The following is a 24,328-nucleotide window of genomic DNA, read 5'->3' on the forward strand; positions in this document are numbered from 1 at the left end:
TTCCTAGTGAGGGACACATCCCAGAGTGCTACTGGATCTGACCATCCTGAGCACCAGTGTTCCCAGCGCCTCAAAGGGCCACCCCCCAAGACCTCAGCTGGGATTTGATGCCAAGAGCCACCTCTGCTCATAAATGCCCGACTGGGTGATGTCCTGTCTGTCACCTGCCGGGGGGTTCTAAGGTGAGAAACAAGTTGATAATGCCAGAAAGGATGTCCTGGGCTGGGGTTTAAAAATAAAGCACCCATGCCCAGCAATCCCTCATTCCTGCACCTGGAGCTGTCAGTGGCCCTTGACAGCTCCTGCACAAATCAGAAACCGCCAATAAATCGCCCAGCGTGGGTGCATCCATCACTCCCCCGGCTCTGCTGCTCTCCCAGGGGTGAGCTGTCATCCTGCCCTTGCAGCAGCTTCGCAGCCTGGTTTGGGATGGAAGCGGGTGGGTGGCAGCTGATGCACTGGGAGGGGGGGGGGTGTCGATGGGGCAGGGTCCTGCTGCCGGCAGAGCTGTGCCCTGGGAATGTTTGTGACCCGTTTCATCAGCCCTGCTTTGCAAAGGGTGTTTTCAGGTGCTGGGGGGGGGGTGAGGAAGAGCAATGCTGAAGCCGTAGCCCAGCCCGTGGGGTGCACGGCTCTCCTGTGTGTGCAACTCGTGTTTCCAAGCATGGCTCGAGGCACAGCCTGGGGAGGGAAAAAAAAATGCTGCAAAATTTAAGTCAAATGGAGGTGGGAAGGTGCCAGGAGTGCTGCAGGCAGCAGGACCGGGAGGATGGCTTGGGGCTGAAGCAGCAGCTCTGCGTGCAAGCCTTGCAGCCTGCCACCGGTGCAGGGATGCCTTGGCTGGGCTGGCCCCGTGCCACCCATCCCAGCGGTGGGATGTGGTGGGATATGGTGCCTCCTGCAACCAGCAGCGCCTTTCGCAGCCTTGGGACTGCAGCAGGTTTCGGCAGCGTCATCCCACAGCAGATGTGGCTGTGCAGAGCCCTGCTGGGTTCCCGTGCCACGTTGCTATTTATAAGCCCCCAGTTGCACAAGGTTGGGACTGTTTTTTCTGTGATTGTATCAAATCAGCGAAACGGGGAAAGCGAGCAGTCTATTTGACATCCTGTATGTGGGCTTTTTATTTGTGCAATGCGTTTTCATTTCCACTTGGATTGCGAGCCCGTAAGGGGATATGTAGCTGTTACCACAGTGGGCTGCGACGCCAGGAGCAGGAGAGATGAGCTCCCCACAGCCCGTCTGTGGGAAAGGCAGGGAAGTGGTGGTCTGTGGGGATAAACCTAGCCCCTAAACGGGGCTGGGATCTGTGGTGGGAGCCCCATGTCACATCCCTGCAGCTGAAGGCAGCTCCCTTTCCACCCATCTCGTGTGGGTTTTTCCCTGTGGCTCTGCCCAGGGTGAGGGAAGTGCTGCTGAATGATGGAGAAGGCTCCCCCGGAGTGGGAAAAGCTTCGTGCAATTTCTTCCACATTAAGTGTGACATCTGCTTTGGGATGACTCAGGCAGGTTCCCATCGCCCACGCAGGGGGGGAGGGCACCCATACCGGCTGGGTTGGACCTGCCGGACTCAGCTCTTTCACCCTGGCTCAGCAGGGGGGGGTGTTTGGGGGGTTATAATAAGCCTAAATCAACCAGTTCCCGACACCACTGAATTTAGAGCTATAATTGCTTTGCTCAGTGTGGGTGGCACTTGGTGTGCCTGCCAGCAATGCAATGGATGCCAAAGACTCTGCTGGCTTTGGTGCACAGCATCACTGTGGCAGCTGCCAGTGCCAGTCCCGGGCACCAAGCTGTTCCCTATGGCCGCTCCTGCGATGCCGCAGCATCTCTGTGTGGTCACCAGCCCTGGGAACGGGATGTTTGTCCTTATACAGCCCGGTGCTGCCTGCAGTGGTTTGCTGAGCAGGCGATGCTGAGTGCCTTGAAGGGAAACCCCAAATGGCAGCACAGAGTAAACGCTCGCTCGGCATATGACCTTTTATCCCAAGTCAGCATGTTTTTAACCTCAGTGTCTTGTGAAGCATGGGATTAAGTGCCTGTGAGCAGGATCCTGCATCCTGCAGGTGCCTGGGAAGGGATTGCTGGCAAGGGGATGGATTGATCCTGCTCCTGCCCTAGTGCTGTGGGGTCTGCAAAGCTCAGCCTTGCTGGGGAAACCGAGGCTGCGCCAGGTCTTGACTCAGGACCCCTCTGTGCTGCCAGGCTGTCTGTCGTGGCATTGCTGCAGTGCTGTGCCCTGAGGTCAGCCCTTGGCAAGGCCAGGTGCAGGAGCATCTGTGCCCGAGCATCCTCAGCCCCACCATGCCTTGCAGTGGGTTTGGGAGTCCCTGGTTCCCACCATGCTGTGTGTCCCCCGCGGGGGCTTCCTGGGCTGTGCAGCTCCCTGGCTTCATCCAGGAGCCTCTCTACAGTCACGCTCTGACTCGAGGCACACTGAAGGAGTTAATGTTAGTTTGTGGTTATTTTTTCTTCTCTTGCTGGCTTGGTCTGCAGGATGCTTTGTGGGCTCTCTTTACAGGCAAGGATAATTAATTAACCTTAAATAATTACCCTTAATTTACAAACATCCTTTTTGCTAGGGAGATGGGTGAACTGGCTGGTGGCAAACCCAGGGCAGTGCTGGTGTGTCCTGTTGGTGCAAATCCTGCTCCTTCCTCAGGCTGTGTCCTGCCAGCTGGAGGAGGGTAAAATGGGGGCATCACCCCATCCGCCCCCAAACCTCCCTGTGCTTCCGAGGTGATGCCTTCACGCCCAGATTCTGTGCTGGCTCTTACCCCAGCTGGGTTAAATGCTGGGTTTGGGGGGGCTGTGGCTGAGGAGTGTGGGGGCTGTGTGGGCAGGGAAGGGATGCTCTTGGTGCCACATCAAGCACGGGTTTATTCAAACCTCCTGCTCTGTGTGGGTGGGGGTTGTGCTGCTAAGCACTCCCAAATGAGGGGCTGCCCTGGAAAACTTTCCAGTCTCCTCCTCCTTTGGAGCTAGGCTCCCCCTGAACCCCATCCCTGCATCCAGCCTTGCCTGTCCCTCCTGCCCTGAGGGATCCTGGTGCCCCCTCAAAAGACTTTTTTTTTTTTTTTTTTTTTTTTTGCAGGTGCTGATGGGGCTGGGGGGTGACGGAGCTGCCACCGCAGGGCTGCGCAGGCTGGGGATGCTGCCTGGAAGCAGCTGCTGCATCCTGGTGGTAATGAAAGCCAGCGGGGAAGCCAGCCCCCAGCAGCAGCCGCGTTTGGGAGCCAGATTTGATGAAGGGAAGTGACTCAACGTCTTGGAAGGAGTTGGGGGCGGTGGGGGTGCAGCGGAGGACAGCGGTTGACCCAGGGGTGGGGACAGGGTGGCTGGCAGCCACCTGCCTGCCCTTGGGCTCCTTGACCAGAGCCGGCTTTGCTCTGGAGCACTCCGTGCTTTGGTAGCCCTCGTCGGGGCAGCGTGCTCCCGGCCAGGGGGACACGGGACAGGAAAGGAGGTCCCTTGGGAAGTGGCTTATTTCTTCCTTGCACTGGGTCGTGGCAGGATTCGGGCCAGCGTTCCCAGCTCCCGGCGTCACACCCTCTCCCAGCTGTTGCTCACAGAGCATCGTGCTGCCGAGAAAACCCCAGCAATGGATGCGGCCGCCACTCCTTCCTCCTCCCCTCGCCCTTAAAACCAGCGGGGAGTGGCACTGTGCCTGCTCCGGGTCTGCAGGGGGGTGAGAGCCCACTCGCTCCCGGCGAGCCTTCAGCGCTTGGCTGAGGGGCTCCTCTTCCTCACCAGGCACAGGGTGGCTTTGGCACCCTGACCTCATCCTCCCCAGCATGGAGCAGCGGGGGAGCGTGGTGCCGCATGAGGTATTTGGGAAAAGTCACTGGAAGGCTCGAGAGGGGTGTACTAAGGGGACTGGGAGTTATTATTGGAAAAGTCACTGGGAGGCTCGTTAGGTGTACGGAGGGGACTGGGATGTGTTACTGTGGGAGAGGACGGGACAGGTCCTGCCGGCAGAGCAACGGGCAGGGTGTGTGACCTGCCCCAGCCAGGACCAGGGTTCTTATGGTTTTTTTATGGCTTTTGGGGGTGAATGACTGCGGGGGGGCTGTTCCACCCAGGCGCATCTGGGTGCAAAGGGTTTGCATCCTGCTGGGGACCTGCCGCATGCCACAGATGCTCCAAGCGTGGCGTACTGCTGTGGGCACCCAGCACCCTGTGGAGCTGCTGCCCCATCCTGGGGGTCCTGCCAGCCCCGGGGAGCAGGACAGCAGCAGGATGGTCACAAGCTGCGTGGGTTGGCACATCCCGGCTGGGTGCAGGCGTCTGGACTTTTTGTGTCCCTTCTCCTTTCTCCGGGTCGGACCCAGCAATCTGGGTGCATCAGCAAGTTTCCTCCTGATTCAGCCATGGGGGATGTTGCAACACGGCGTTGTGCAAAGGCGAGCATCAGCCTGAGCCCCAGTTCCTCTTTTTTGGCTCCTGCGGGAGCTCGGCCACGTGTGATGTGGCTCAGTGTCCCCACCTGCACCGGGCACGACAGTGGCCACAAGCTCCCCGGAGACATCGCTCCTCACTGGGCATCACCCGCTCTCCCCTGGGTCATGGTTGGGTGGCAGTTTTCCCAGTTGCGGTGCTGCCAGCTCTGAGGAAACTGGGATTTCTCCTTTGTGCACGGTGGAGAGCCAGAAAGCACATCGGTATCGGTGATGGCGAGCAGGTGGGTGCTCTGCCCCAGGCTCGTCACTGGCTCCAACTGAACGTGATGCTCTCAGCCCAGAAGCACGGTGCTGGATTTTGGTCCAACCACCACATGTGTGTATTTTTATTGTGTTTCTGCCTCTGGTTGGGCTTCCCTGGCTTGGAGTGGAGGTTTGTGGCCGTCCAGGCTCAGCCCGTGCTGGATCGCTGGATGCACCATGTGCACCGATGGTAATCACCACCTGCTCGCAGGCACAGGGACGAGGACAGGCTGGTGCTTCGTTGCTGCCCCTCTGCTTGGCGTCCCAGTGCAAACCAGGACAGGCTGATTCATTGCTGGGAACTTGCTGCTGGATCCAGACCCACCTTGGCATGCGGGGCCCGGTTGGACAAACAGCTGGGAACAGGCAGGACCTGGCAAGTGCGCTGGAGGGGGGGGCATGGCATGGCAAGGCAGGGGACACATGTTCCCCTTCTGCCATGCACCCCAGGGATGGCTTTGGGTTACCCATCTTCTGCGTGTGTGAGGCCAGGAGCATCCCAGGTGGTGGGGCAGGGATGTGGGGCAGCCCAGGGTGGAGGTGCTCCATCCTGGATCACAGGGGTCCTCTGGCTGCGCTCACCCCTTGGCAGGAGCAACAAGACCACGGCTTTTTTGTACCAGCGGGGGATGCCCAAACCCTGCCCAAGGGGCATTGCAGGGCTCCTGAGCTGGCTGTGGGCAGTGCAGGGATGTGGTGGATGGGAGACCGCACCCAGGGCAGCCAGCTGCCCCATCTCCTCTCAGTGTCCAGCTGAACGGTGCAAGAAATTGCTTCTACCCAAGGTTCTGAGTCCCCACATCCTGCCACAGAGCATCGCTTCCCCCTTCCCAGGCGCTGCCCATCCCCATGCTGAGCCCGGCAGCTGGGTTATGCCACCGGCTGCATTTTTTTCTGTTGTTCTCTCATCGGCAATACGTGCGTGTCCTTCTTGGGATGAGAAAGCTCAGCGATACCCACGGCACCCTCTGCTCGGATGCCAAAGCGATGTAACCCTGGGGTCGTTCGCATGCTGGCCTTAACGAGGTTATAGAAGAAGTAGAAATGTGTAATCCAGCCTCCGTGTGCTCAAAACCCCTGAGGATTTATCAAGCTCAGGTAAATACCACCGGGTTTATATAATTTCATATATATTTTTATATATCTATCTCTTGATATATATTTGGGAGGGATGGTTTTGCTGCAGCTGGCTGGAAGTCATTGCTTTGCTCAAGGAATTTGCAATCAGTTGAGCTTTTTTGCTCCCCTGTTCTTCTAAAGTGGGTCTGGGGTCTGGCAGAGCAAAGGACAGGGGGTGGCAGTGACCTCTGGGGTCCCAATGTGTGGCATGCGTTGGGATCCCAGAGGTCACCACAGTTCACTGTCCTCCACCCAAATCCTCTATTTTTTCTATTTTTTCATAAAATCCTCAGCTGTTTTGGGGATAGGTTTTGCAGTCTGCAGTGATGGGAGCCCCTGCGGTGGCTTTGCATGTGGGAAAGCTGCACAGAGGGGAGAGGAACTGGGTATGAATTTGGGGGGGGGGGCGGGGGGAGGATGTCCTTATAGTGTGGCAGTGTCACCTCAGTGGGGACAGGGAGAACAGGGGGCTTTTCTTTGCTGTGCTGATCAGCATGCAGCTGGGAGCACAGCACGCAGCTGCGATGGGGCTGGAGGATTCTTCTGCAGATCCGGGGTGACTTTCTCACTTGGGGGGGGGCGGTGCTGAGCTCTGCCAGCTCTGACTGTCCCCCATCCCTGGCACGGTCACGTCCGTCCCCTCGGCACCAGGAGGGACAGACCTATTTCCTTTTTCTTGGTTTCCTTCCTCTTTGTACCCTTAAAATCCGGAGTGCCTGAGAGCAGCCGGAGCAGCCCCGCAGGTGGCATGTGAGCTGCCTTTCGCTACGGCACGATGTCCCCAAGGCCTGTGCTGGCTTTGCACCCAGCAGCTGTAATCCAGCCCAGGCCACGGTTAGGGATATTTTCACTGGGCTGATACGATGTGGCAGGGAGGATGCTCAGAAAAAGGGAGTTTAATTGGCCTTTTTATTGCCTGCAAAGCTCCAGCAAAGCCTGGGATTAATAGCAACCTATATTAAAAAAAAAAAAGAGAGAGAGAAGAGGAGATGAAAGAACTTTTATTATCTTGGAAGTCGCTCGAGACATTTTAAGCAGTACAGAAACATAAACTGCCCTTTTAAAAGAAAATCTTTGCCTGTGTAGGTACAAATGCCCAAGATTTTCCCCTTTAGTACTCAATCCTTCATCAGAACAGAGGATGGGGAGCGAAGGGCCGGGCTCCTACCAATGGGGTGGCTCTGAACAACCTGAGCACTTTGTGCCAGGGAGGGACAGGTTCCTTTGCCCGGCTCCTGCAGGAATTTCATCCTGGGAAAAGCCTTGCATGACCTGTGTTTTGAGGTTAAACACCAGTTTCTGGCTGGGGACCCCACACCATGGGCAGGGGCGTTTCATGGAGACCCATCCCATCCCGACCCGTCCTCTCCCATGCAGCCCGGTCAGCTCTGCCCAGATAAACACTGACTCATGCGGCTATTCTGTCCCACCCTGGGCACAGCCAGCTCTTTTAAGGCTGCCTTTTCCAGCTATTCCTCTTTTTTTTTTTTCTTTTTTTTTTTTCCTCCTGTTCACATGGGCGGGGGATGAAGCCTTAGCTGGTGTGCCAGGAGCAGCTGGGGATGCCGAAGGCTGCCAGGCGTGGGGGTCCCAGTGGAGCGAGGACTGCTCCGCGGTGGTGAAGCAGGGATGCGTCCCAGTGCCATGGATGCAGGTAGGGTTCAGGCTTCCCCGCCATCCTGCAGCCAGCCTTGGGGTGGAGCTCAGTGCCTCAGTTTCCCCTGTGGGGACTGGATTTGTCCCCTCCCTTTGCCTTGGGGGTCCCCTGCTGCTGGTGATTTGAAGGAGCATCAGGGTGGCTGGCAGCTTGTATCCTTGCTGGCAGGAGCTCATGTGCTCGGTGTCGGGCTGTTGTGGCTGCTCAGCATGCTGCTGCCTCTCCCATGGCATCTTGCACCCCTGTCCCCTTCTCAGTCCCCTTCTCAGCTGGCTGGAGCTGGACAGTGGGGTCAGGGATGGGTGGCAGGGCTGGGACTGTGGCCAGGGAGCAGCTTTTGGGCAGGCCAGGGCTCAGGGTTTGGTTCCCTTTTGATGGGCATGTGGCTGGCGACCGATAGATACTGAGGGCTGGGGCACCATCCCCAGGCATCCTTGTGGGGACGGGGATGCTGTCCAGCATCTCTCCCTATGGCAGCTGTTGCCATGGCAATTGCTGGCTAAAATACAGGTGAATTGCAGCTGGGTACCCAAAGTTGCTTTCACATTCCTTTTCTTTTCTTGCTCCTCTTAAGCCCTGGCAATCCCCCCCACGGGACTGGGAGCTCCCTCCCATGTAACCCTGGGCTGGAAAAATGTGGCTGCTGGAGGGATGGATGGGGCATGCATCCACCTTCCCTCGGGCATGCTCCTGCTGACAGCAACGGGAGTTTGCCGTGCTCAGGATCTGGCCCACAGGGTGGGACTCGAGCTCAACCAGAGCAGTAAGTCGCCAGGGAACTGGGACCAGATTCTGCCATGGGGGGAAAATCCTGCTGTGGTAGGGCTCCGAGGGGACCGGTGCTGGCAGGTCCGGGGGGGACACTGAGATGCTGCTTCGCCCCATGCCCTTCCCAAAGCTCCTCAGATGAGTGACCATGTGTTTCCCCCAGACATCTGCCTGCAATTCCCACTCATGGAGCAGGAGCCCGCGCTGCGTGGGCAGCCTGCCTGCGCTCCTCCCATGCGTGCCGGAGGAAGCGGGTTTGGGTTTGGGGTGCGCTGGGACCTCGGAAACCGCTGCTTGGGAAGGAGGGGAGGGGAAATGCTCAAATGAGAAAAAGGCAGAGCAGCTGCCCCGGGGGCGGCAGCAGCTGTGCAAGCAGGGGTGCAGGCAGGGGCAAGCAGAGCTGACCCTGCTCCTCCACCTGCTCCCCGGGGGGGTTTGTCTGTCCCATCCCTGGGTGTCCCTTGCACCCTTAACACCCTGAAGGTGCGGGGGACGGGGAGGACAAGCACTAACCTAAAGGGACCCCCAGTTTCCCCAGTGCTGGGGGAGTATTTGTGGGGACCCCCACACAGGCTCATGCTGGTCCCAGCCCAGTTTCATAACATCATGTGAATAAAAGCGCAATGCACTTTGACAGCTCAGGCAAGATCTTGTATGCTCAAAAGCGAGTCTGCTTATTTTATTGGATTTTATTTGATATTTTTTCCCCTCAACCTGATTATTAGTACCTCCAGTAAAAGCATTGCCCACAGGCATTGGGGGAGGCAGAAGGCAGTGCTGGCAGCCTGCCTGCCTCTGTAAATCCCTGGTGCAGGCAGCTGAGAGCTGGGGCAGCACCCATGGCCAGGTGGTACCCACTGCGGGGGGCTGAGCATCCCCTGCCCTCCCTGGGCACAGCTGCATCCATGGTGTGCAGATCCAGCCGAGCTCCCCCCATTTCCCCACAGCCCCAGTCACATCCGTCCCCCGCCCGTCTGGGCTGGCCGCGGAAGAGCTTTTGCCCAGAAAAGCTGGATTTGAACATTTTGGGCTGTTCTCTCAGTTTCCTGTTGCCTTCCCAAGAACAACATCCCTGACCTCATCCTCCCCCGGTATGCGCCGGGATGCTGCTGATGCGCGAGCCGCCCATTGGGAATCCCGCCGCGGCGCCCGCTGGCTGGACTCAGCCTTTCCCGGGTACCAAGACAAATACAGCTGCAGGAATGGTGGGGCTGTCAGCGGCTGGCTGGATTAAAAGGCTATTTTGGGTAGATCCTGTGCTCATTTTTGTTGAGGTAGGAGGACAGAGATGAATAGACTGAATGGAGAGCAAAGCGGTTTTGGCTAGAGCCGAGTATTTTCAACCCAGAAAGGAGCATTGAAACATGCTTATGATTATGTGCCTTTTTTTGTTGGTTTCCCCCCCCGCCCCCAAAGTTTGGGGTATTTTTACAGTGAGAAATGGGGAGGTTTCACGCAGTTGCCCCTCAGACTCTCCATTTTGGGGAGGCAAATGGGAATTCGCTGGACAATCTCCCAGTAGGTCTGGGCTCCAGCTCCCGTTGCCCATCCCACCCCCAGTGCCCAGAGACATCCCAGCAGGTTCCCGGCAGGTTCAGCAGGTGCCTGTCTGCTACCTTGAGGTTTGTGATAGCCTTGCATGAGCCCTGGAAACAAACCCAGCACCTGCCAAACCCCGTGGGGAAACAGCCCTGCTGCTCCCCTTGCTCTCCAGATCCTCATCCCAAGCAGGGACTGGGGCTACCCCACTGCCCGACCTGACAGGGGTCAGGGGAGGGGGTTTCTTTTACATCATCTGTCTTGCCTGTCTGCCTTGAGAAGGACAAATGTTAAAACTAGAGGGGGAAAAAAAAAAGAAAAAAAAGAAAGAAAAAAAAAGAGAAAGTATGGGGTTGGAGGGAAATAAACAGACAATTCAAATAAATAATCCATTAAATACAGCTTTGAAATGTCAAGCTGAATGTCATCATGCTTCCTGGGCTCAGTCATTAAAAAATAATAATAAAGAGGAAATTTTACATTAAAAAAATCTGTAAGTGGGCACGATTGGAAGAGAAGCTTGTAAAGCTGCAGGAGCCCCTCCTGCCTCCCCCGGGCGGGGGAGCGACGGGTACTGCAAGGAACGAGGGGTCTGGCTGCCCTCACGGTGCTGGGGGGCAGTGGGCTGTCCTTGGGGGTCCCACAGTCCCCCCGTGGGTGGGTGGGTGTCATTTCTTGGGGGTTTCTCCCCAGTGACAGAGCAAGTCCCAGGAGCTTTGGGGCTCTCTGGCTGAGGGTGGGGTGGGATGGAGATGGGGCTCTGGGCTTTGCCCGCCTTTCTGCAGCTCTGTGTTTGGAAAGGTGGTGGCATGGAAACCGTGGTCGGTAACGGCAGCTCCTTACACAGGAACATGAACAGTCAGCACTGGAAGTGCCAGTTCTGCTGATCCTGTTACTTCTACCGGATCATCAACTTTAATTCATCCTTTCTATGATGAAGGTTTTGCTGGGGCAAGGCCACCTTCCGGATCAAACTCACTCACAAGTTTTGAGCTAAAACCTTATTTATTCCAGCAGCTTATTGTCTCCTGGAGCTCACCGAGGGGAGAGGCGATGGGGCTGTGATTTAAGCCCCTGGCCAAGGATTTTGCAGCCGTGGGAGCAGCAGCAGTCGCAGGAAGGAAAAGCCCAGGGAGAAACAATAGGTTACTGCATAAACACCATGGGGATTTCAAAGGAGGGTCGGTGGGGAGGATGATGCTCAGGGGGACCTTGGAGCTGAAACACCCTGAGAACAAGAGAGTCCAGCCTGGGTGGGCAGAGCCACATCCTTCCTGCGAGGACAAGGTTGGGTGCCATGCCCTGTGCCGGAGCTCACGCAGATCTCACCCCTCTTGCCACGGCTCATGGGCTTTGCTGATTGACTTCGGTGGCCCTGGGCTTTAACCCGCCGTGACTGTTCACAGGGGAGTGGTTGAACCCATTTAACGAAGGGCTCTAAGTGGCTGGTGGAGACTGGATGCTGATTATGGCAAACGATGCTGTTAGTTAATTAACATTGTAAAACACGCAGGGCACTGATTTAATCAGGGAAACAACTGTACGAGAGTCCAGGCACCTCACCCATATTTATGGTTTTAATTATTTATAATAATGTTACCGTGGTTTTTATTGTAGGGTTCTTTGTGTGTACCTACTGATGCTGGCTGGTGTCGGATGCTGGCACCGAGTGTGCGGTACAGGGTTTCTGTACCGGGTTATGTTTTGATAATCTTTTGACATCTTATTTTGAGCTGCTGGGGTCATGATGGGACCCTGCCTTCACCGGATCCATGGTGGGGGGTCCCCCGGCAGGCACAGGGCAGCACCAGCCTGCCAGGGGGATGCACAGGGTTAAGTTCCAGCGGTGGCTGAGTCTGTTTCCTCCCTTAACCCGCATCCGGGGGTGAATGGCCTTTGTTTGATGTTGGCTTTAATATTACAGCTCCATCCCTAGACCTGCAGGGAGGGAGCCGCCTTGGTGCTGTGGGACACTGAACCGCCGCCTCCAGGAGCACGGCCACCACGCCAGAGGGGAGAGGTGAGAGGCTGGACCACCACTTCCACCGGGCACGGTGTCTGGCATCTGTGGGGCACCTTGTCAACCGCATGCTGGATTTGCAGTCCAGTTTAGTGGGTGCTCAGGAGAAAAAAAAGAGAAGAGCCATAATATTTTGCAGATTGGCAGGCTTCATAGCTGTTAATGAGCTGTTAATAAGCATCATCCTAGTTTTATCCTTGGAAGTAGGTGGGTAATAGACATTTTTTGCAGGATGAGGCTATAGCCACATCCTGGCGGAGACAAGGGACTGAATCATGTCTTGTCGCTCAGGGAGCTGATGTCTCTTGGTCGGGAGGTAGAAACGCAGTGAGGAGCTGTAGGAGCATCTTCCTTCAGAGCCAGTGGTAGGGTCCCCACAGGATCCCCCATACCCGCGTGCTCCATCCCCTCTTTCCATGGCCCCTTGTGCCCGTACATGTCGTGGGGCTGGTGTCCCTCCCATGGGATGCGCTTGCCGTGATTAACACCATGTATTTTCTCAGCAGAAACACGCAGAGAAACATCACCGGCTGGAGAGCCTGGGACTGACTAGGCTGCAGTTTGTTCTCAGATAATGGAGCTTTCCAATTTGTCCAATTACTTGGATGATGTCGATAACTACAGTGACTACCCAGATTACACCTATGAGGAGACCAGCAGCGTGTGGACAGACCCATCCCATGACCCAAAGGACATTGCGAGGATCCTCTCGGTCGTCATCTACAGCGTGTCCTGCGTGTTGGGCATCCTGGGGAATGGCCTCGTCATTGCAATCATCACTCTGAAGATGAAGAAGTCAGTCAATGCCATCTGGTTCCTCAACCTGGCCGTCGCCGACTTCCTCTTCAACATCTTCCTGCCCATAAACATTTCTTACACGGCCATGCGATACAACTGGATCTTCGGGACAGTCATGTGCAAGTTGAACTCCTTCCTCCTCATCCTCAACATGTACACCAGTGTCCTTCTCCTCACCACCATCAGCTTCGATCGCTACGTGTCAGTGGTCTTTCCTGTCTGGTCTCAAAACCATCGCTCGACCAACCTAGCGTATTTAGTTTGCTTGATTATCTGGACCGTCGGCATCATTATGAGCTGCCCGTCTCTTGTCTTCCGAGACACAGCACAAGCCCACAACTCTGTGATTTGTTTTAGCAACTTTTCCCTCTCCAGGAATAAGTCTTACCAAGCCCTGGCATTAATGAGACACCGAACAGTGAACATCACCAGGTTCCTTGCGGGGTATATCCTTCCCATAACCATCATCACTTTCTGCTACATCGCCATTGTCTTCAATTTGCGTCGAAACCGTCTTGCCAAGTCCAAAAAGCCCTTCAAGATCATTGTCACTATCATAGTCACCTTCTTCCTTTGCTGGAGTCCCTATCACCTGATGAACCTCCTGGAAACAAAACCTGACATGATACCGCGCTCCGTGTTTGAGATCAGCATCCCCATAACCACGGCACTCGCTGCCTCCAACAGCTGCATGAACCCTGTCCTCTACGTCTTCATGGGCCAGGACTTTAAGAAGTTTAAGGTCACCATCCTTTCCAGACTGGTGAACGCTCTCAGTGAGGAGATGGGTCACTCCAGCATCGTTCACAGGAGCTTCTCCAAGATGTCTTCAATGACTGAGAAGGAGACGACAGTCCTCTAAACTCAATCTGGGTGCCTGCAGGAGGGCTATAGTCCTCTGGTGTTACCCATGCACACCACTGTGATAGTGGCCACCCCTATGGTGGCCCCCGGTGTGGGATGAGCATGGTCCAACACCATCCTATAGCATATTCTTTGACTGGTCTTGCTGCCTGGGGGCTGGCAGAGGTTGGAGACTACCGCTCTGTGCACTTGGAGAAGACACAACTGCCCTTAATCTTTCTTTGCAATTGCAAAGAGCATTGTGCCAAACTATTTAAGAAAACATTTCAGAGCCTTCTTATCTAATCTATGCATTGCCTGGCCTGGCAAGGGCATTCCTGCTGTTTCCAGAGATGTCGTTATGGGGAGATTGGACAGAGCATGTGTCTGGGAAGGTACTTCTGCTGCCAGGCTCCCAAAATGGGTGGCTGGGTGACCACCCATCTCGGGTGATACCTGCTATGGCAAAACTGATGATGCTCTTCCTACATCCTATGTATGCATATAGCTACTCATGTTAAAGTCCTAAAGTATATTGGTACTAGCGCAATATGTTTTTCACTGTGTTGTGAAGCTTTGGTACCCAGAGAGACTCTGGGGAGTGTCTTCATAGGAGGGGTTTGAATATCCCATCCTCGATGAGCTGGGAAATCTCACAGGTCTTCTAAGTGATCCAGACCCAGGGCCACCTGCCAGGGTGGGATTTGGCTCATGCACAGGGTCGCAGATATAGAAAACTAGAAGAAAAAAAAAAAGGAGGGAAAGGTTAATTTTAAGTGTCTTTTGAACAAACCTGACTTTGATGGGCATGCTTCACATGGTACGTTTTGCAGAGCAGTTTGAGGCTTGGGGCTGTGAGTCCCAGTGGCTCCTTGGGAAGTGCCTGGGTGGCACTGGGGAGCAGGTCGATAGGCTGGGGAGCGCGGTCCTGGGGGAGGACCTGGTGTCCCCTCCTGGATCCAGGTGGACCTGGGAGCTGGCTCCAGTGATGGCTGCTCCCTGGTGGGATCAGTCAGTCCTATGGGAAGACTTTCCCTCTTCCCAACCAGGCAGCAAGCCCATCACGGGTGGGAGACTCTGCTGTTGCACACAAATCTCTGCGGTGCAGGATGGGCTATGGCACCGTCTCTATCCAATTTCATGCACAGTTAATTTGGGAGATCCTTCACAATTTGGGCTTCTTGACTATGACACCAGTGTCACACTTATTTATGTGTTGGTTTCTCTGTGTCACCCACAGCCTCTCACTCCCAGGAAAGCAAGGAATGACTGAGTCCTCCACCTGTGCTGGGTGCCAGAGCAGAGCCCACCCCAGAGCTGGGTTCGGGCAGTCTCCAGTGGCACCAGGGACATTTCTGGGGAGTCCCTGGGGGTGCCAGTCCCTGTGATGCCCAGAGGCTGCACCCCGGCAGTTGAGAGTCTGCTCACAGATGCCCGCAAAGGCTGAGATACTTATTTATAGCTTTTTCTTTAAAAAAAAAAAAAAAAAAAAAAAGTGATGAGAGAGCTCCCAGGAAAAGGCACGGAGCTATTTACAGGCTCCCGTCAGTGGCAGATGATGCCAGGCAGATACACACTGAATCACTAAGCCCCAGTAATGGAGCCGCAGCCCCGCGCTGCGGGAATGCCGTGGATCATAGCAGATGCTGCAGAAGAAGCTGGATTTCCAACAGATTATGGGGCATCCCCTCTTCCCCCAGCACTGCCTCGCTGATCTACCTTGATCTGCATAACCTCGTTAGTGTTGGCATGATGGGGAGCAAGGGGAGCACCTGCACCCCATGAAGCTGCCATGTGCTCCTTTCCCATTACACGGAGCAGAGGGATGAGGCGCTGCCTGCAGCATCCCTAGGAGAGGGATGCTGATGGATCCGGCGTGTTTGGCTGGGTTTTGGTGCTGCCGGCTGGTGTGTGCCGGGGCATGTTTGTACCCCACTCTGGGGCAGGGAGATGCCTGTCCTCACCAGTGTTGCAGGGAATGCTGCAGATCTGGTCTGCTAAAAACAGGACGCAGAGTTGGGGGGGATTTATCCTGAAACTAAAGGGTGTCCAGCCTGAGCCCAGAAGGGGAACACAGTGGGGGAATGGGGATTATAAGAGAATTTAATGGCAAATTGGTCAGTGCCACCTGTTGGGTGCTGCTCTCAATAACGTGGGGTGCCTGCAGGGCACCCAGCATCTCCGTATCTCCTAGGGGATGGGATCTGGCAGGCTGAGCAACCCTGGCCACTTCCCTGGGGAGCAACACCCCATCCCTGGGCTGCACCACATACCATGGCCGAGATCGGGTCTGCTCCCGGTGTGAGGTCACTTGTGGGGACCATCTGCAGAGGTTTTTCCCACCAAACCTGTGCATGGTCCATAGCTTTGGAAGATGCTGTGATGGAGGAGGCTGCAGGGGAGGAAGGCTGTGACGGTGGGATGAGGCTCCCCTTGCTCATGTTACACAGTATTGAATGACCTGCTGAAAGGTCGCAGGGTTCCTGTTAGCAGTCAGACAGGACGGATGATGGGATGGACAGGGCAGATGGACAGACAGCCACTCAGGAAGGCGAGGGGGACATGCAGAACTAGCAGAGGCACTAGAGCAGGAGCCTAGGACCTGTTCTGGGGGATGGGGTGCACCCCGGAGCCAGCAGCCACTGATGTTTTTTGGGCTGGGGGTTTGGGGCAGCTGAAGAGCTGGGGCAGGAACAGCTGGTGCATCTGGGCTCACCTTTCCCTGCCATGGGATGGGTTTGGAGGCATGTGGGACAGGGGGGAACTGGGCAGCCCATGTCCCTCGAGGACCCAGTGCCATGCCATTGCCCCTTGGTCTGGTACCATGAGGGTCCCAGGCTGTGATGGAGTGGGGATGCTCCTCACTAATTTTTGTAGCTGGATTTTGCAAGCCCATCTATTACTACTGCAAACAGCTTTCAAAAAAAAAAAAAAAAGAAGTGATGACTTGGTACATAACCTTGGGTTAAACCATCATTACAATGACAGCTTCGGAAACCTAATATTTGAGTTCGTCTTTGTAGCTGTTTGCCTATTTAATAAAAAAACCTGTTTTACATACAAATACCCCCAGTATGTGCTCAAGCTCGTCGCCTTGAGTGGGAAGATCCCAGGGCTTTTCAGTAAGCAGTCCCTTCCTAGTGTGTATTCCTGATCCCTGGCATTGAATTTGGAATTGTGGGAAAGCAGCCGGGAGCGGAAGGGCACAGGGTTGTGGGGCTGGGACTTTATGGCCAGGAACCAGTGAGATGGGAGCCTCATCCTACCACCAAAGCCTTCCTCCCCTGCAGCCTCCTCCATCACAGCATCTTCCAAGATGGGAGCAGGATGCTCTGAGCCTCTCTTATGGGAGATCTTCCAAAGCTGCTCTCTGTGGGTTTTCCCCCTTTAATTTGTCCCTGAAAAGGCCAAATGGCTTTTTAGGGGGGAAAAAAATGTATCTGTGCAAGCTGAAAGAGCATCATTTCCCCTGTGCTCACACACAGCGCTGAGCCCAGCAGTGGGGGCCGATGCCCGCTCCCCCCGGGTGGCTTTGTTAAGGGTGCTCCAAGCTGCCGCCAGCTTCTCCCCCCAGCTTCGAGTCAGCCCGGCGTGTTCTCTGTCAGGTAAGACCTGGCAAACGCTCTGTTACACTGATCTGAAAGCGGAATTATTAATGCCAGCGCTGAGAAGAGTCTCTGCTTGGGAGCTGGCTGCATCTCGCGCAGCGGAGGCTCGTTCCCCCATCGCCTCCTGCACCCTCCACACCGCCCACAGACCCACCCTGTCCCTGAGGCTGGTTTTGGGGGCGGTTGGGGTAGTGGGGAGGGGGTGCACTGCCCCTCGATTCCAACATCCAGCCAGACACCCCAGGACAAGCAGTGTGCTGCTGCTCCATCCCCTCCCCCTGCTGCCCCCCACATCCCGGCAGGGTTTGGGATGAGGATGGGGAAAAAAAAGGAAAAATCCCCCGAATTTTGCCTGCTGGACCCCGTAACTTGCCAGGCACTGAGCGAGCCTCCCCAGGGAATATCAGTGATTTCTGTTTCCATGTCACCTGTCAAGGCAGGCAGTAAACAGATCAAACAGAAAGCATTAAAAATGCATATATACAAAACAGAAACAGGGCAGAAATATTCATCATAAAACTTCAGCAGCAGATCCCCTCCGTGCGCACAAGCCTCTCCAGCCAGATTTTTCTTTCCCTTTCGGCAGAGTGGCAAAAAGATGCAGCTCAATATTGCCCCAATTCCTCTGATATTGCCTAAACTGCAATTGCCTAAATTGCCTACAGCCCTGACATCTCCTGGGGTGGGTGAAGTTGCATCCTTTCAGCTCTTCTGTTGTTTTTTGGGTGGTTTTTTTTTTTTTTTAGTTCTTTTTTTTTTTGTTCATTTAGGGGAGGGAAGCTCACCCTGCCGTGTCAGCCGCAGTCCCCTGTGGTGATGGGAAGGTCCAATATATTATATATTTATACATAATATATAATGTGGGTCCTTGGAGGCATCCTGCTGACCCTGGTCCACCCCGCTCCTGCAAGGACTGCTAGCCTCACCGCTCAGCTGGGAGATGTCCTTAGCTATGAATTAACGCTGTCCTCTTGATTAATGCCGGCAGGAGGCTAATGACATCGTGGCCAACTCGAGGGTGAGATGCAAAAACTGTAATTAGCATCCAGAGGCTCAGTGGGAGCCGCAGCGCCAGGGCTGGGTGGCACGGTGGCCGCCTCCCAGCCGGGATCTGCAACCCCTTTTGGGGCAGGGGTCGGTGGAATCGGTGGTAACTGGGGGTGTACTGGGTTTAGCGTCCAAAAGTCAAGGGGTAATGAAGGCTGTCGTGGGGAATCAATATTTTAGGGTAGGTCAAGGCTGGCTGGGAAAGAAGAGCAGTACGTTTTGGAGCCGAGACCCCAACCCCCAGTCGAGGACCCCAATCCACAACCCCAGCACCCCATTCCCCAGCCACAGCCATCCCACCTGTCCCCATCCCACGAGCCCGTCGGGGTCCCACATGCCCCATGTGCCGCAGGGCTCGGCACCCCAGCCTGCTGGTGTCGGTGCTGCAGCACGCCGGGAGCCCGTGGCAGGATCGGTCCTCGCCCGGCACATCCCCGCAGTGTGCCAAACCTGCCTCCTGCCTCTCCGGGCCCCCTCCCCGCTGCTGCCCCCCTGTAATTACCCACCGCTAGCAGTCCCTGAAACATGAGGCTGGGTCTCATTTCACACAAGCGGTTGGGAAATTACTCCAGAATATACCAAAATCATTTCTGTGGAACACATTACCGCCCTTAATGACTGTTCTTTTTCAATTAGCTGTCACAGCCCTGAAATAAAGCTGTGCTTTCCTTCTCCGATAAATCACTCCCTTTATTTGGAATTGGAATTAAGGGGGGAAAAAAAGAATAAACATGTTACCCTTTCCTCGATGCCAGGCGAGTTGGAGCCATGTTTAAATTATCTCTGCTGCATTCAGGCAGATTGTCAACTGTAAATTTTACGGAAAATAGTAAAGCCAATAAATAAACATGCTTCTTTTGTCAGGGATGAATATTACTGCTGCTCAGATTTATAACTCGCATCTCTCCTACATTATAGAGCTTTTGTGAAAGTGCTGTCGCAGCTTCTGTATTATGCTGCTGAGGTGGGTTATTTCCCTCTCATTTAAACACCAGCATGAACTTTGTCTGTGATTTAATTTGGGAGGAAGGGGAGCCCCTTCCCTCTGACCTGCTCTGAGCCCCTCAGCATCATTTACATCACCTAGAACCCTCCGAATTCACCCCAAAAGGGCATCTGCTGCCTTTGCCGTGGAAGGGAGCCCCAGCCCGAGCCACTCTCTGGCATCATCTCCTCCAGCATCATCTCCTCCACTGCAGGGACCAGCTTGCTGAACCCAAAACCCACATGGAATTGGGGGAAATTAAGGGAGTTTTGGTGCAAATGCCGTTGCTAGGGCAACAGCTGAGTAACCCATCCAGCCCAGGAGGGAGGATGCTGCAGCCTCTGCCAGTGCAGGCCCAGGGAGGCAAGAAAATGCTCCTGGGATGAGAAAATGCAGAAAATAGATGACTTTTAGTGCAGGAAGCCGGAGAAGGGCATCAGGGTCACCCCCCAGTGGCCCCCAGTCCCACACTGGGGCTGTGTGAGCTGGCTGCTCCCACGCAGGGATGCTGAGGGCTTGCTGAGGCTGAGTCAAGCAGAAAAATTTGCTGCTTTTAAAAATCATTGTAAAAACACCGAGTGTTGCCTACCCTGCCTGTGCATTTCGGTGCTCTCCAACAAGCCAACCTAATGGCATTACGGAGGCAGTGGAGCAGGGCAGCTATTAAATGTCAAGAGTTTTGCACATGAAAATGATGCAGAAAGGACGGTTGGCTTCTCTTTCCAGGGGGAATATAAATTTTATTATTGCATGCCAGTCCCATGTGGTAAAAATATAGGCTGGCATTTAATAAATAAAGTGAGATAAACCATAAACCTTCATGTTCTGCTGGCAGCTCGGCTGCACGTATGGGGACAGCAGCTGCTGGCAGGATGGTGGATGCTGTTCCTTTGTTAGCCTGATTTGAGGCAAAGGCAACAGACCCTCGTAAGGGGGGTGGGGGGGTGCAGTCAGATGTGTAGCACACACTGACAGGGAGGTAACAGCTTCCAATTGCTCCGTTTCATTGCAAATAATAATAATAAAAAAATTGCAGTGAAATAAAGGCATTAAGCTTCGGTGATCCTTAAAGCTACAGGGGAGAGGGAAAAAAAAAAAAAGAGAAAAAATAAGCACTGCTGGTGCTCAGGGAGCATGCTCTGTCCTTTCGCTATGGGGTCTGAAGGGGTTTGGTGGGGGTGGCAATGCCCCCCTGGGCTGTGCAGATGTGGGGGTCCCCAGCCTGGGGGCAGCCCCCCCTCCCCGCTCCCCACACCTCCCCTTCTGCCTTACAAGCTGCAGCCCAGGAGCACGCTGGCTGCACGCAGTGTCATCTCTGAAGTGTTTTATCTCAGAGATTATTTGGGTTTAAGTACTTGCAAGGGGTGGAAGGGAATGCTGCTCCTTCCTCAGAACAAATCATGCCCAGCATGTGTCTTGATCGCTGCAAACTCAATGCTATTTAAAAAAAAAAAGAAAAAAAATATTTCAACAACTCCAGGTAAGAGGGTAATCGGCCAAGAGAAGGAATAAATTGCATGGAGCCTGCTCTTGCTCCGGAGCCGAGGAAGGACAGGAGGCAACGGGAATAAAGCCAGCAGTAGATCTTCCCACTCCCACCACGCACCTGAATAAACCTGTCTTTAAGGACACTATAAAGGTAATAAAACTCCCAAGGAGCCACTTTGGTGGTGGTGTCAGTGCTTTAGGTGCCGGGAACGTGATTCAAGGTGGGGGCAGAGGAGCCGTTCGCCCATCGCTCCCATGTCCCGGGGGGCACCCAGCCCTTGCTCTGGGATGTGGCGGGGGGTGCCCAGGTGGCCCCACAAACACACGGGAAAGCAGAATAGCAACAAAAACTCTCCTTTAATAGCTGGATTGACCTGAGGATTTGTTCTGACTGAGGTAGGCAGCCCTGGGGCCACCATGAGCGGAGGAGAGGGGGCTCAGCTCAATTCCCACTGCTGGGACGGGGCTCACCCACTCTCCTAGAAAACCTCCAGCCATTTGCCAAGGAAAGAGTTAAAAACAGGGCAGCAGCTCCTAGAAACACCTTTGCCCACCTCCATGCAAAGAAACAGGGACCGGGAGCCCCCAGCCCTGGCATGGCTGCCCACGTCTGCTCTGCACGCACATTAGAAAAATATATTTTATTTAAATTCTCCTTTTTCTCCACGGAGTTTTCTTCTCTATCTTTGAATATAGACTGAGCAGTGTCTCTAGATTTTGACCTGTGCATGTATTTCTACCAAGATCAAGAGTTAAAAGCCAATCATTAAATACCTAACTCTAGAAAAGGCTGCGTACAATATATGGCTTTTGCACCTACATCCAAAGGGGACTTGCAGGTTGGAGGGAGGGGAGCTCATCTGCAGCAAAGCCAGGACAGGGACGGGCTGGGAAGGTGGAGAGGGGGAAGGGGGGTGGCTGGGGACCACATGCAGCTCTGCACAAAGCCAGCCTGGCAAACGGCATCTTCCCGATGCACGTGGACATCCTTTGGTTTCGCTTGCTCATCGGCAGGCAGCGGGTGAGGGTGCGGGCAGGGCAGCGGGACCCACTGCAGGGCTGAGGTCAGCCGGAGGGACACCTACAAGCTCAGCCCCGGGATCTGGTCCCCGCTGCCACATGGGTTTGATGCAGCTGGGCTGCAGCACAGCCCCTGCTCGTCGCCCCCAAAACTGCTTCTGGAGGGGGGACTGTTCTGGCTCCTCAGCTTTTGGAATGAGGCATAGGTGAGCTTGAGGGTCCCGTAAGTTCTTCTGTCCAGGTGTCCAACATCCCTCTCTCGAGCATCATCCACACATGTGGGGGTGGCTCCCACCCATGGCCCATGGGTTGGGTTGCTGCAGCCCCCCAGGTGGGGGTCACAGGCCCCCCCGGGGCACTGGGGCTGGAGCAGCAGCATCGCCTGGTGCTGTGGCTGGGGACATCAGCCTCGTCTCAGGGCCCCCCCGTCTCCAGGTTCAGGGAGGGTCCCTGTGGAGCCAAGGGATGGTGCACAGGGGGGACCTTGTTTGGTGGCATTGCCCTCCCCAGTGCAGCCTGCCTGGTTTCCAGAGCCTCTGACCGGGGTCCATGGGAGCATTGCCCACATGGTGCCAACCCCCCAGGTGTCGCCTCCCTTGGGAAGGGCAGTGGGCTCCATCTGGGCAGGGGCACAGCCTTCCAGGGCTGGCCAAGGAGCAAGAGGATTTTGGGGATACCCACCCCAGGGGAGCTCAGCTCCTGCCGCACCGTGCCAGCACACCAATGCTGGGGGGTGCATCAGGTATGGTGTGAGCAAGGTGGTGTCCCCACCCGCCAGCCCAAAGGGATGGACACAAATAACTCATTGCATTGCTAAGGAGGGCTGCAGCAGCCAAAACGGGAGCGGGAGGGAGCAGGAACCCTGTGGCGGGGAAGGCACCCGCATCCCCTTGGTGGTGCTGCCAGGCCTGGGTCCGTGTCGGCCAAGCAAGCTCAGCGATGGCTGGGGACTGTTCGTTGCTCATGCAGGGAGTTGATTAACAGCTAATAGCAGCAGATTGAGAATTAAAAGAAAAGCCACCCACTGGGTGGAAGTAGGCAGAGGCCGGGAAGACCGAGCCTTTCCTCGCCACGCAGGGTCAGGTCCCCCCGCTGTCGTCACCATCATCTCGGGTAGTAGTCATCCGGGACCCCTGACAGATTTCGGAGTTTCAGAGCTGTGTCCACCGTTTTGATGTAGCTGCTGATCATCTTCCTCATCTCGGGGGTGTAAGGGTCATACTCCAGCTTTCTCAAGCCGGATCGCTTAAAGTTGCCATCTTTCTGTCCCTCAACGCAGAGCAGCCTGTCCTCGCAGGCGGTGATGCCCAGCAGCCCCACCATCCGCTGCAGCTGGACAAAAAGGTCCCGCTTCAGGTCCTCGAAATGCACCACCAGCACCTTCTTGCCGTAGCGCAGCCAGTCGAGGGTGTGGGTTGCCCACCACGGTGCGTAGTTCGCCACGAACTCCGGCCACTCTGGAAGGAGCAGAGGACATGGTCAGTGGGTGTCCCCCGCGTCCTTCTGCATCCCCTGCATCCCCCATCCCACAGCCAAAGCCCACGCTCCCTTGCTGAAATCTTTCAATTATCCTTCTCACTAATTGATCCTCCCATAAAAACTAAATGATAAAAGGGATAATGAAACATCAATGATAAGCCGCAACTCTCCTGGCAGTGCCATATACATTTCTCTCACGATGCATAAAAGCTCCGGGTATCTGCCTCTTCCTCTTGTCCTCCCCACAAAACCAATGCCTGATTAATAGCTTAACTGTATTTAATTCCCCGAAGAATCATTAAACACAGTATCTGTTTCATTAAACAGATACAGGACAATTCACCTTGTGTAATCATATCACATAAAACTTTGCTTTGGAACCACTCCAGGGATATCGTAAAATTAATGTCACGGAACCAAATGGGGGTTTCATGGTGCCCGTGGCCTCTGCAGGCTCCACACGGGGCTGAGAATTGGGGAGGGGAGAGGGAAGAAAAATCCCCCTCCCCAGCACCTCTGGGTGAGGCTGGGGAAAGGCCATGGGTTTTTTTTTCCAGAATTACCGCAAAATTGGTTCCTGGGAGATGGACACGTGTTGGAGAGCCAGGCTGCAGGGAGCAAGGGGTTGTCTGCAGGGCAGGCTGGGGTTGGGACCCCCGTGCCCTGTCTTAATTACTCACCTTTAATCACTTTTCTTTTTGTCCTCTGGAGGATTTATTTAACCCGAGCACTAATTGCAAACCTGGCACAAATGAACTGTCCCTGTCAAGTGTTTGCTTCCCGTGCTGGTGGGAGGGCAGGGTGAGTGCTGACGGTCCCACAGGGACCCCTGGGCTCCCCAGCCAGGGTCCTCCATGGGCTGAGCCCCTACGTAGGGTCAATGAAACACGGTCTCTGACCCTCCCTTGTGCTGACCCACAGCTCTCAGCAACCCCCCCAGCATGATTAAAATCCTCAAGCGAGGGAAAAATCTCCATTTTCCCGGCAAGTTGTTCCAATGGTTAATTAACCTGACAATTAACCCATCAGCTAATTACACTGTACATCCTCTGGAAAGAATTTGGTGATGTCTTTTGATGCATGTCCAAAGCCCACTGTGCTGGGGTGGAGGGCAAGGGCCCCTCTGCTTGGCCCCCCCTCCCTTTGGGGCAGGAGGGGTGGGACAGGCTGGGGGTGGGGGGGTGGGACCGGGAAAGTGGTGGAATGTTCTGGGTGGTGCTGGGGCTCCAGTCAGGGGATGGCCCTGCACTTCCCCTC

The 24,328-nt window shown here is 55.1% G+C and overlaps 2 protein-coding genes across 9 annotated transcripts in view; one reads left to right on the forward strand and one right to left on the reverse strand.

Annotated features, from left to right (window-relative positions):
- Window positions 1-4,472: 4,472 nt before the first annotated feature.
- Window positions 4,473-13,994, forward strand: CMKLR1 (chemerin chemokine-like receptor 1). Of its 8 annotated transcripts, none has more exons than XM_027797832.2 (3): window positions 4,473-4,678; window positions 11,708-11,803; window positions 12,307-13,994. In XM_027797832.2, exon 3 carries the CDS (start codon window positions 12,378-12,380, stop codon window positions 13,461-13,463), a length of 1,086 nt encoding a protein of 361 aa, XP_027653633.1. In that variant the 5' UTR covers window positions 4,473-4,678; window positions 11,708-11,803; window positions 12,307-12,377; the 3' UTR covers window positions 13,464-13,994. The 8 variants fall into 8 exon arrangements, with proteins under 8 accessions (XP_027653633.1, XP_055573395.1, XP_027653634.1 ...); XM_055717420.1 differs by having other exon boundaries at window positions 12,310-13,994; XM_027797827.2 differs by lacking the exon at window positions 4,473-4,678 and adding an exon at window positions 4,702-5,798.
- A 928-nt stretch (window positions 13,995-14,922) lies between these two features.
- WSCD2 (WSC domain containing 2) overlaps window positions 14,923-24,328 on the reverse strand; it is a 36,140-nt gene continuing 26,734 nt past the window's right edge. Inside the window, exon 9 of the mRNA XM_055717388.1 lies at window positions 14,923-23,049. Within this exon, the coding sequence (XP_055573363.1) occupies window positions 22,697-23,049 (353 nt within the window). The 3' untranslated portion in view covers window positions 14,923-22,696. The remainder of the gene's footprint in view (window positions 23,050-24,328) is intronic.

Source organism: Falco cherrug, chromosome 1 (genome assembly GCF_023634085.1).
Source record: "Falco cherrug isolate bFalChe1 chromosome 1, bFalChe1.pri, whole genome shotgun sequence".
NCBI lineage: Eukaryota > Metazoa > Chordata > Aves > Falconiformes > Falconidae > Falco > Falco cherrug.

Coding starts and splice junctions, on each gene's coding strand:
- CMKLR1 (XM_027797832.2), top strand. CDS start 12,378: ATGGAGCTTTCCAATTTGTCCAATTACTTGGATGATGTCGATAACTAC.